Here is a 13,235-nt window from a genome sequence, read left to right as displayed (position 1 = left end):
TCGACACATGAGTTCACACAGCTGCTCAGTCCAGCCTGCATGCCTCTGCAGTGATGGAAGTGCCAGACGTGCTGCATGTATCTGAGCTAAGAGCCACAAGTCAGAACTCTTCAAGGACGATTGTGACTGCTCACACAGCCCGAGCATCAAGGCAGCACTTTGATGCGTCAGCTTGGCATACCTGAGCCGACAGCGAGGAAAGATGTGCGACTTCTAACTTGTCAGTTGAAATGTGTAAACAACATGCCAAAGGAATGTCTTCAGCAGAGTACAAAATTATTCATACCCAAGTGAGTCTTTGACTTCTTCTGGCTGGAAATAAGTCAGAAAAGACAGTGAGACATTATGTTTGAGATGTAAATGATACCTTTGAACTATTTTTATTATAAAGCCATGTCCAAAATGATTCATACTCTTTCTTAGTGATCAATAAAAATCCTTTATGTGGCACCGCACCAATCAAATGGTTCCTAAAATTGCTAACAATCTTTCTCCACTGGGTTCTCTAGGTTTTTTCTCATCTCTCTGGTCTTCAGTTCCCTGATTCTCAATAGGATTCAAGTTTAGACTCAAAATGTCAATATTTTGACCATTTCTTTCCCACTTCGACGGTTTCTTTCAGATCATTGTTTTGTCAGAAGGTCTAAGGACAAATTTCTCTGCACACAGCCTGATGTTTTCTACCAGCATCATAATCTAGTCCTCTTTTCTCACCATATTTACTGTTTACTTTTGCAAGGCTGTCTGACCCATTGGCTGAAAAACCTCCTCAAAGCATCACATTCTCCCCATCATATTCAACGTAGAAATGCCACTCTCAGGTTTGAGTGTTTCTCCTTTTTTCACCGAACAAAAACGGCATCCATGCATCCAAACAGCTCTGTATTCATCTCATCCATCCACAGAATTGATGACCACAAACTTTCTTTTTTGCCCAGGTGAGCTTTTGTGGGCCTTGGTCGGTGTCCATGGAAACTTCAGTTTAATCGAGTGTTTGCTGGAGTTTGTGCTTTATGATGTTTTTTTTTTTTCAAGAACTGCTCCGATTCATCAGGATGACCTTGTTGGTGGTCTTGGACTCGTCTTAGCCTTTTATACTATCATTATAGCCAGCAGAGAGGACGACTTTGGCTTCTTATGTGACCTCTGAAATTTTGCAGTGTGGAGCTCCTTGTACTTTTTGATTCTGCTATGCTGGTACTTGAAAACACTTGAATCAGACTTTTTAGTCTTTCCCTGTCTTGCGAGCAGCTACAGTTTGCAACTTTCTCTCAGTGATGGGCTCTAATAGCAGCTCACTAAGCTCCCTGACTTTCTCCATGACTTCAAATTCTCTGATAACTGACAAAAGAAGTGCTGCATCAGCTGTTAGCAATTTATAGCCAATTTATGGTAATTACAAGGACCATTTGGAATCTCATGAAGGCTGCTTTTTCTCAAAATTTGCAATAGTTTCAAGGGATATAAATGACTTTAGACAAGACATTTCTCAAGAAGTAAAGAACTACTGTCTTTTGTTACTTGTTAATGTCAATTCAAGCCAGAAGAAACCTACTAGTCAGCTAAAGATCCACTATAAATCAAAAGTTGACAGAACCTTGGGGTTAACAGGGTCAGAAAAACAAAAGATGCAAAAGACTGTTGCCGCCAGGTGTTTTGGAACAATTTAGCTCTGTGAAAAATAAGAAAAATTTGAAATCAATAATGCTGGAAACCATTTTCTTTTGTTCAGGTGTGGGTATATACAGTGAAGTTGATGAAGGTTTCCTATCATGCTTACTGGTTTGCAGTAGAAGTTCAAAGATGTAAATCATTAAACTGTAATTTCCCCCTTCTCACATCCACCCAGGAAGATTTGTCTTCTGTCACACTATCTTTCTCTGCCCTCACATCTCCTGTCTGATTCTCGGTTGCAGCCTATAAAATATGCAAAGACGAAATTCCTACAGTGATAAAAAAGAAAAAAAAAAGGAAAACCTTCTGCAGCCCACAGTTTCTAAATCACAGCAGAAATGCAATAATCAAACAGCTGTGTATTTCAGATCACTTGCTTCCACTCCTCCTCGCCCTACTGATGGCTGGACCTGAACAGAAAGTGTGGGTTTATCTTTTCGTTGCTGTAAACAAGATTCCAGAAATAACAAAAATGGAAGTAAATCTGGCATTTAGTTGTGTTTGTTATGTGAGGAGCTGTGAAAAAATGGGTAAGAAATTGCTCAAGTCAGTGGGACTACAACGATACATGAGACCTTTAGCCCATTTAAATGCCTCTGCGTATCGCATTATCTTTTGCAGAGCTCTCTTCGTTACTTATTGTGGTGGTTTTGTCACATCTAGGCACTGAACTGGACTTCCAAGCCTATGAAGGACACCTGCTGACGAGATAAATCGCACACACAGAGGGGAAGGAGCCGACATCCATAAGGAACTCTAAGCCAGTAAAAAATGCAAAGCTTCTTTGACAAGACGAGGGATGCAAGGCAGGCAGGAGTTGTGCGCATTAAAGGTAAGCGTGGAGATGAGAGCTTCTCTCTCCACATGCCAATGACACAGGGCCACATGAAAGCGTGTGAAAAACAGAGCAGTGTTTTTCATCACGAGCAAATTTCCTGTTTTCTTTATCATGTTCACGCTTCTCCCATTTCCCTTTTTCATGGACGGTGAAGACGATTTTGCCGTCAGTGTTTTCCGCGCTCCTCTGTAGTTTTGTCGCTTATCAGTCACATGACAGGAACAGGAAAAGAGGAACTTTGTGTAAACAAATAAAGCTTTTCTCAGAGTCTCAGTTTGGCACAATGGATGCGACGGGGGAGTCGTTCAGAAATAAAGACGTGGGTTGCACAGATACACTAATTGTGATGAGGTACTGGTGCTGTTGCTGTGCAGTTACATGCAGTGTGAATGAGCAAAATGCCTGGAAAGTCACTTGAATTTTTATACCACTCTGACATTCCTTCAAAGAAAAATCACAGAGGGTTAAATGAAAGCGCAAATGTAATAACTGGATTTTCTTGGGAGGGTTAGAGAGCAAAGAGTCAGTGGCAGTGCAGCTACACAGCTACTTCAATGACACAGTGTCTGGCAAAGAGCCAAAGGTAGAGCTCTCTGAAATAGCCCTGTATATCTGGTGAGGGGCGGGAGGCCAAGGAGGCCACGGAGGCCACGGAGGCCACGGAGGCCACGGAGCAGACCTGCTCTTTGGATGTGGAGTCAGCCAGCCTCAGGCTACAACATACTCTCTCTCTCCCTCTCTGAAAGAAATAAAGTCCACTTCCTCTGTCATTTGGATACAAGGACGGCCAAAGCCAGGCGACGGACTGACTGGCAGCCCTGGCTTTGATTTCATTGTTACTACGGAGGTGGATGACATCCACTACGCTCCTGTCCTCTCCACTATTGAGGAAGAAAAGCCTTTCCAACATCCTGCTGGAGGAGGGGTGCAAATTTAAGGATGCGGCGACAAGCCATCTGGGCCAGCTTCCTATGTTTAAAACCACTGTCCCTGACTAAACCTTCCTGTACCTGCCACACAGGCACACCGGACAGCTCCAGCTCTTCCTCTGTGGCAGTTAGTTTTTGGTGGTTTTTTTTTTTGCATGTCATCATTTTTATCACTGAGAAATGGCTTCCCCTGCTGAGAAGGGAACCAAGAAATCCTGGTAAAAGCGCCGTCCTGGCTCCTGGCAAAGGTATTTCTATTGGGAAACATCTAAAATATCTTTTTACAGCCAAGTGCCAAAGATTAGCACAATGCTGGCCTGCTGTGTTGGCCTGCACGCTCCTAAAACTGCCGCTGCGATTGGTCAGAGGCCAAACTTTGAGGAGCCCCATTACTATGCTCGTTACCTAATTCCTGGTGATTCAGGCCGTAAACAAGTCTCTGCTGCCGCGTCAGATCTCCCAGAGAGCTTAATCACTGCGGCAGGTTAAGTTGCTGCAGAAAACAAGAGCAAAGTCGGGAGTGCTGGGTCGGAAATTATGGTGCCGAATGCCTAAAGGGAGGGAAGCTGGCAATTTCCTCGGGCTTTGGCAATGGCCTCGTTCCCATGAACCTCAAGTGACCTCCAAAGCGCAGCAAGAGGTATAAGTGAGTGGTGATATATGCCACAGGGACTTTCAAGTCACTGCTCTGAACACACACAGCTGCCCGAGACCGAGCAGCGAAATGAAAGTAACGGTGGCTCTAGTTAAACTGATAAGTGCTCTAAATGATGCTTGTTTCTAAGCAACAGGGGCACTTTAGGGTGTTGTAGTAACTGTATGACCACAGTGTCCCAGGATCTAGTTTTTACCTCCTGTTATGATCCTGCTCCAGCCTCTGCCCTTCTTCCTCCTTTTCTCTTTTCTCCCATTGCTCCTCATCTGTTTGTTTTGACCTGTCTCTCTCTCTGTCTCCCTCTGTCTGTCACCTCTCCCTCATGTCTCTCTCTCTCTCCCTGTCTCTCTCCCTCCTGCTTCACCTGCTTCACCTGCCTGCACTCTGTTTTGCTGATTGCTACAATGAGTTTCAGCTGCAGCAATCAGGTCACACCATTCACCTGTTCTCCACCTCACCTCCACTATTTAAACCCTGCTCATTCATTCACTCCCTGTCGGATCATCGACCCACGTACCCTCAAAGATTCACATCCCTTCATGGCTTCCTTTGCATTCCTGGATTCTGTTTCTCCCCACCAAGCCTCCTACCCCCTGTCAGCTTCAGCCCTTGGACTAAACTGATTCCCCCATCCTGGATTTCCCTCTCGTGGACTCTGTTCAACTTCTGTTTGTTCTTGGATACTCCCCAGTCTTCAGTACGCCAGTTTTGTTTCCCCACTAGCTTCTGATTCCCCGAGCCTGCCTAGCCCTTAGTTCTGTTTTCCCCTGGTTTTTTGTAACTACATTGCTGTGTTGTTTGGTTCAGTTTATTCCTGTTTGGTTTTGTGGTTTTTGTAGATTTAGTAGTATTGTTTCTTTTAGTGTTAGAGTCGGCTTAATTTATCTCCTGGTTTGTTTTTCCCTTTTCTGTATTAGGTTAGTTATTTGGTTGAATAAATCCTTTTCCGTAAATTCACCTGTCTGCCAGTTTTCTGTGTGCCTGCACTTGGGTTCTCCTGCTTCCCCCCGTAACAACCTTCAGAGTGATCAGACAGTAAGATGTCACCAAGCAGTCTCCCTACAGTGTCAAACAATCCTGTATTAAATGTCTTTTTATTGGCTGATACAGGAGCTGAATGTATGCAATTAGCTTTGCATTATCAGTGAGGTAGAATCTGTAAAGTCAAAACATTTGTAGCTGTGAATTAAACCCCTCTAATTAGCCTGGACACACTAATTGTAGATCATCTCTGTCAAATGAAATCCATCTCTGAGTAGTTTGCCAAGATTTAAACTGAGCAGAAAAACATGCAGGAGTCCGCGTGATCCTTTTTAATCTCTGCTAACAAGAACATGTAATTTATTTCACCTGCTTGGTAAGAGCAATTATACGTACAATTGTGCACACTCATACCTATTCATGGGTGGTTTTATACACTCAGGAGTCAGAGTTCAAGTACCTGGCGAGGAAAACATCACTAAAATACTGTCTTTGTGCTGACTGTAACGTGAAACTCGGCTGGTGTGAGTGTGATTGAAAGGACCAGAGAGAGCGTGAAAGACAAGAAGAAAATCAATAGCTTAAGCGTCCTCTGCCTGGTAATTATTCCAAGTGTGGGAGAGGGTTTTAAAAAGGCAAAGTAATAAAAGAACAAAACAGGAGCCTGCTGTGACTAACATTTCATTTGCACAGTGGGGATGCTGAAAATGACCATGAAGGGACACTTCTGAACGGACTTTAAAACGTGTTAATCACTGTCTTTATGGAACTCACACAGGCCAGTCGGACGTTTTGCAGCAGAAGAACAGCGGTCCTGTTGATTCTGTAAGGAATGGAAGTTATGTGCTGCAATCAGAGGCAATAGCTGCCCAAACACCTTTGTGTCCTCTGTTATGGTGGGTTCAAGCAATGACAATACATTTAGATAGTAACAATATTAAAGCTGCCAATATGCTTCATCAGATGTAGGAAGTCTTCTGGAATCCTACATCCACTTCAGACTGTGCCCTGCACAAAAGAGCCAACATTTTCTCTCTTTTTTCACTCTTGAGTTAACTATTCCTGTCACTTCAAAAGAGAAATCCAAAAGCAACAACATATACGGCCAGTTAACGGCAATGAATTTTGATATCCAAAGTGGCTGGACAAAACACGTCAGATGTGTGGGGACATTTGAGAGTTATTTTCTAACATAACGTATACTGGGTCTGGACCTCTGGATCACCCTCTACATGAGTGAGCTGGAGCTTTTACTTACCTTACTGTGATAACTGTGTCACTTCTATAATTTTATAAGTAGCAAACTGACATCTGACAGCTTTTACGTACAGTTTGTTGCATCATTAGAGAATAAGAAATGTGAAATAACCTTTGAATCAAAATTCAAAACACTGACATGAACCAAACATTGTCTAGACCAAACAGCAGGGCATAATCGGCCTGTTTAGTATTCTTCAGCATACATGCTGCAGTTTTACAGGAAATGTCAGGGGCAGCGAGTACATACGATAAGTGATATGAGCATCAGAAGAGTCGAACATACAGGTTTGTACGAGGTTGTAGCACTGAAATGTTGTGGGGGGATTTGAAACAGATAGTACAACTAAGAAAACCCTCAAACATGTTGCAAAAAAAGAGTTTTGCCTCAATGACTGGTCAAAAATTTCAGCAAGGTGATGTCAGAGACTGGTGGCTAATTATGCAAAACGCCTACAGGAAGTTATTTTTGTTAAAGGGGGCGATACTAGCTTCAGAGAAAAGCAGCCGTTTCCAACACTGGCTGTACATAAGGATGAACTACTCTGTGTGATGTTACCCACAAAGGTTTCCTGAAAAGCTATTTTTAAAAGGCAGGCAGCATTTCACAGCTGTTTCATCCAGTATGTGTACAGTTGGGAGATACTACTTTATCACAACATTATTCTTTCCTTAACTGTCTGTGCACACAAGCTTGTTTGCTCTCACATGAGACACTTTGATGTATCTGCCCTGAGGATTGTGGGTCAGAACAGCCAGAAAAGCATGCTGACTTGCATAATGCAAATTCTAAGTGCATGCAATAGGACATTGTGGTATTTTTGGCACACTACATTTGACATACTTTGTACTGGGACTTAATAAATCTTTTTCTGGCATATTATACATTATGGCAGTATATGTAGCTCCAGTCATTGCTATCTTGGCAGTGCCTAACTCCTCTTGACTCCCTGCTAATCCAAAAATAATCAAAGAGTTGGGGCTGAGTCGGGCTATGCAAAGTTCACTGGGCTATGAACGCTTCCATGACAACACCGACACTCTTAATTATACATACCTGTAGGCCTTAATATGATTTTTTTTTTTTTTAAAAAAGAAGTCCAATAAAAATCCACACTCATGAATGTGAAATTTTGCTTTAGAGACCAACACTGTTTTTGTATGAGGTTGCAAACATGTTTATTTCTGCTGTAAAGATGGATATTTTAACATGGGGGTCTATGGGGAATGCCTCATATTTGGAGTCAGCTTCAAATGGCCATTTGAGGAACTGCAGTTTTTAACACTTCTGCATTAGCTTCACTCTTCTTCATTCTTCAGAAAGTTGCTGTTTACTTGAAGCAAGTTATAACTGTCACACAGATATCAAGTCAGTTTGTAATAGAATTTAGTTGCTTCCATTTGTATGGCACTCTGCTACATAGGTAACTGACCAAAGCTGGTATGGCAGAAGCTTTAGTCATGTCTGTTTCCTGGAGGCAGTACTAACCATTATAAACCAAAAACAGCCTCACAAAAGTCCCTTCTACACCTGTGGTTGCAGTAATGTTAGGTTGTACTTACATGCAAGAATTCAATGGTATGCCTGCCACATTTAACATTTCAATGTTTGCTAAAAAAATAAATAAATCCAGTTTTGAAGACATTTTAGTGTTTCAAGTTGATCATACTGAAAAAAATGCAATATTTAGAATAACATATTTTCAATATTTGAACCTTACTATGTGGCTAGATGAAAAGTTATGGTTGCACCAAAGTTAGTATAAGATTTCCAAAAGGAAACATGAATGTCTTCACCTAAAGTCTACCTATCTGATTGTTGGGGAGACATTTCACAAAATACGAAGCACAAACGTCAACGTCAGAGTGGCGCTGGATAAAAAGTCAGGCGATCAATAAAGTTCTTATGATTCATCTTCTCTGGACCATGAGTAATATGGCAACTGATCCAATAGCTGTCAAAACATTTAAATTAAACTCAAAAGTGTAGCGGAAAAGTTCAGGGACAGTCAAAAGAAGTGGAAAAGTAGTGTCTGTTCAAAAATTAATTGCAGGCAGATAATTACTGAGCTATTTCCATATGTTGTTGGGCCAACCAATCATTTACAAAGCCAGTGCAACTAGCATGGCTTTAAACTGGGTAGAGAAAACATGGACGGGTCAGAAATATGAAAACAAAAATACCACAGATGGTTTTCATCAACCATCTAACACCAACTTTGACACATATTTGGCTTCAGCTGCAGATTCCTGGTGTTGAAAGAGCTTATCTCTCGGCTCTTCGTCATATTTGGCGTGTTGCTTTAGCATGATGAGAAACTGAGTGACCAGACATCGAAATGCCCACGGGGCCTCGCAGCTCCATGCCAATGATGAGTGAGGCACTGGACTCCCTATTTATTTGGACTTTACTGCAGAGGCCTCCCCACACAGAGCAGCAGCAGAAGCAGCATTCCTCTTTAATCTGAGCTGCTCTCCAGCTGATAGAACAAGATATTCAAGGACAGACACTGCGGACTCGTTCCTCTGAGTCCTGAGGTTGATTCCTCAGATCAGCGCTGAGAACAGGGGGCTATTGTTGGCTAAAACAACTCAACCTCTATAAGTGGACAACTAGAATAATACCCAGAGTTGAGAGTCAGATTTCTGGGATGATCTGATCAAGCAGAGGTATGCGTACAGAAAACACTCTACTAAAAGAAATATCAGCACTATGCACCCAAGACACAGAGCAAGCCAAAGATCATTTGGCTTTAGAGCTCAGCTTAAAAAAATATTTTAAAAAATGAAAAGATTCCCTGCTTTCATGTGAAGCTTTTCTTGACTAGGAAGGGTTTCAATAGCTAATTATGCAGCAACAAAAACAAGGAAATTATGAGGAGATGAATCAGTCAGTGACTCACAATTCGTTTCAATAGTATCCATCAGCAGCAAAGTTGCACCACGATGTCTTTCTTAAATACGATAGAATTTCTGTAGCTGTGAGATAAATGTTTTAGAACCACCGTAATTCAAACCAGAGACAGAGTGTGACAGGAAGATGGTAGAAAATGGTTCGAGGGTGAAATCCTGGAGCTTTATAAATGCAGCTGCTCTCTAAATTATATCTTCTCCCTGCCTAAAATGACAATGACTTCTGGGCTGGCAGGTTTGCTCTCCCTCAATCTTTCCCCTATGATCATAAAAACGGGAAGCCAGCGCTCTCATCATCCTTGCATCAGCCTCAGAAGTGTCTTCCGAGCATCGCACATTTGTTTTGTCACTGAAAGAAATTTGGGAGGTTTAGGCAGTTAAGACAATCTTTCAGAGAAATCACAGAATTTCAGATTGCATTTAATCATTTCAAACAAGACTTGTTGTCTGAGTTATTCAGTGAGAGATTTAAAAAACCCACAGCCGAGCAGCAAATTTGCTCAAAGTCACACCTTTTTATCTTGGAGCTGCGTCAGCTTGCTTTGAATTCGTAAAGGAAAACAGACAAGAAGCCTTTTTTGCATGAACTGTGCATCTCCAGAATACATTTTATATCCCAAAAACATGAGAGGAACACAAATTTCATGTTCATTTCAATTTGAAAGGATTTCAAAAAGCAGCAACACTGGGATGACGCCATGTAGGTTCAATCTCTCAGGTTCCTACTGTGAAGCTGTGCTTGAAAAATATATGAAGCATTCTGCCTGCAGGATAGCTAGAAGATACCAATATTGTTTTTCTATTTTATGTTTTTCAGCATCAGTTGAGAACAATGGAGGGCCGTGTGTGGTCGAACAATCAGCATGCAAAGAAGTCTGTCAGCAGATAAGGCCACAAATAGGCTCATTAGGTTTGAGTGATAACAGAAATGTCAGACAGAGAAGTACAAATGGTGGACTCATATAAAATGATGTGTAATTAAACTTCACTATTAAATACGTGTGTGCATGAGACCTGCAAAAGTTTGGAGCAGTGTCACACATTATGAAATCATTGCGAGGCATATTTCTTCTTGTTGCTAGGCATTGTGATTCGCCCTGTTTGTGTTCTGAATGTAAATGACCCACCCAGCATGGCTCATTAGGTTTGTGTGATGACAGAAATGTCAGACAGAGAAGTACAAAGAGTGGATTCATAAAAATGTATGTGCATTTAAACTTCACTGTCAAATTTATATGTGCATGTGACTTGAAAAAGTTTGGATAAAACATGTGGCCTGAGAGAAAAAACATGTTGTCACACATTATAAAACCACTGAAAGCAATTATTTTTACTGTTGCTAAGCATTGTGATTCTTTTTGTTTATCTATTCTGAATGTATATGACGCACCCAGTGCAGCTATTTATGAAAGGAGTCATCCCTCCACCCCAGATTCAGGGAGCCATATGTCGACTGCCCCCTCACAAAAGTTATTCCCTGCTCTTTATGAACAGCTGCTCAACAGCAATCAGTGATGAACAACTGAGAGAAAACTCTACTATCAGCCTGCAAAGTCACGGTTCAGACTTACATTATGCAGACTGAACAGAATGCATTCGATTATTCAGCCTCAGTTGGACACACAGGTGACAGCAGAATACATATTAAGGCTGATCAGACTGCCTGTTTTGCTTTCCAAAAAGTAAAAGCACACAAAACAGCAAGAAGAGTTAGGAAGGGATCTGGATTTCCACCCTGGTGCCCACATGGCAGTCCAGTCATCCCTCCTCGCACTCTGCCTCCAAAATGTGACCTACATACACCTACATGCCCTCACACTCATCAGGACAGAATCTCCTCTTCCTCATCCACCTGAGTTTGTGGCATCATCAATTAACAAGCTGCATCTTACTCGATCACAACAACAGCATGCCTCCCCCTAGTGCCTATCTGCATGTAGACTTGGAGGCTGCCACTGACTGGGCTCCGTATTAATTCAGCCCCACGCTGAGAGGCAAACTTTGACTCATTTTTGAGTGGCAACGGCTGCTTCCATTCAGAAAATATGTACAAAATGCACACGCACTGCAAACTGAAAATAGAAAAAAATAGATAACTTAATTTTGTAGGCTGAATGTGGCGCGTAATGCAGTAATATGTCACTTTACGCACCTTAAAAAGTAGTTGGCGCACAGAAATAAGTACTTTAAACGTGGATAAAACTTTAAAGCCTCTAAAAATAAACACTGGATCAGTGTAAAAGTCACCATAAACAGTGACCTCGACTTTTCTTTTCGTGATTAAAAAAAAGAAAGTTGTGTCAAAACTTTCAGATTCCTCACCTGAGGCATACACAATTCCAATCCAAGTTCGACAGAAAAGCGTAAAATCCGTCTTCATCTCCAGATCTCCTGTCCAGAAGTGCAGAAGCTTGAGCGATGTTTCTTTTTAAAAACAAAACAAAACAAAAAAAACAACAAAAAAAGAAAGAAAGAACAACAAAAGAAAAAAAGAATAGAGCGGCACTCGTTTTTAATGCTGGTGAGACGCTGGTTTGAATGAAGGTCCGTGAAGGGGGGAGACACTCAGGTGATCGTCCGCCAATCGATGCTTGTTTGTGGTCTGCTCTGTACAGAGAGGACAGGGAGCCCAGGAGAGGAGGAAGAGCAAAAAAAAAAAAAAAAAACTGTCAAAAGGATGCATCGGGCAGTGAATGGGATTTACAATGATTTCCCTTTCCTTAGCTCGTGACTGGAGCGCACACACCCACCCAGTTCCCCAGTTCATAAAACAAGCCTGTATAGGAGGGGGTGTGGGGGTGAGAGTTGGTGGGTGAGGGGCAGGGGGGGTTCTCCCAAACAACCATGACAAGTTTCCCCTTCTGCAAGATCCTCTGTGTTACCGATCTGTGGTAATAAAACACCGTGTGTTAGATAGAAGATAATGTGAAGAGGAATTAGACAACTATAGGTGCAGTGTTGGGTCTGTGGGTTTTCCATTTAGTGCAAAACAGGTTTTCATTTGCTGGATTTTTTTCAAAGGCATCCCAACACCTAAATAGCTCAGCGGGGAACCAAATAGCATCAAGAATTCTTTGAAAGCCACCACAGGCGAACTGCAGTGACACCGCATGAAGTGAACGAGCACCAGAGCAAGACAGAGCAAAGCCTCTGCAAGAATATTAGAAGAGATATTACATGATGTTCTCTGTTTTTGGACTGCTGCCTTTAATCCAGTAAAATATGCTCTGTTATTCGAAACTCTCCTGACACCGAAAATGTCAATATGGTTTTATCTGTTTGGTTCAAAGGTTTGCCATTAATTTGATGCGCTTATAAAGGCAAATTCTTCCTCAAACAAGCAAAAAAGCTGATCTGAGCCAAGCGTTGGGTTTCTGTTAAGTAATTATTCATGCAAGGGGTCAGATGTAGTGATGCCTCTGGTGAATCTTAACGGAGCTCCTCCAGGTTTATCCTGTAAACCTTCCTCCTCAGGGAGCCCTCAGGGTGTGAATGAAAATCATGTTCTAAGTGCACAACATGGCCTCAGTGAGCTGCTGTCAGTGCTCTTATACTATGGGATTGTAGAAAATTAAAAGCTTGTGTACCATATATGCTCAGGAATAAGAAGTCAGAGAGGGTACAAAGGATATGTACTTCAGTCAATGAGCACAAACATGCACATAGACGGCGTAGTTCTGTGTTTTATCCATTTACAGTCACATTTGAAGGCCAGTCAAGTCTCATACGGAGCAGCAAGAAAACCAGCATGCTAAATCAAGTCTAATCAATCCCAGACACTTTTACTTTCCAGCACCAGGAGTGTGCTGTAAAATCAATAATATGCTATACCTCCACCTGGAAATCCATTACAATGCTGCTACAGCTGAGTCCAGACTCCCCCCTAACTGTGGCTTCAGCACCGCTCCTCACCAGTCCATCCATCAAGTGGCGGCTGTCGATAAGACGTGAGAAAAGAAACATTTTCCCTCAATAAGAATATGTTGTT

General features: G+C 42.0%; 1 protein-coding gene across 1 annotated transcript in view; it reads right to left on the bottom strand.

Moving 5' to 3' along the window:
• flt4 (fms related receptor tyrosine kinase 4) overlaps positions 1-11,982 on the bottom strand; it is a 59,939-nt gene extending 47,957 nt beyond the window's left edge. Inside the window, exon 1 of the mRNA XM_023285718.3 lies at positions 11,570-11,982. Within this exon, the coding sequence (XP_023141486.2) occupies positions 11,570-11,627 (58 nt within the window). The 5' untranslated portion in view covers positions 11,628-11,982. The remainder of the gene's footprint in view (positions 1-11,569) is intronic.
• Positions 11,983-13,235: the final 1,253 nt, after the last annotated feature.

This window comes from Amphiprion ocellaris, chromosome 13 (assembly GCF_022539595.1).
Source record: "Amphiprion ocellaris isolate individual 3 ecotype Okinawa chromosome 13, ASM2253959v1, whole genome shotgun sequence".
Lineage (NCBI taxonomy): Eukaryota > Metazoa > Chordata > Actinopteri > Pomacentridae > Amphiprion > Amphiprion ocellaris.
This window is presented reverse-complemented; position numbering and strand designations above follow the sequence as displayed.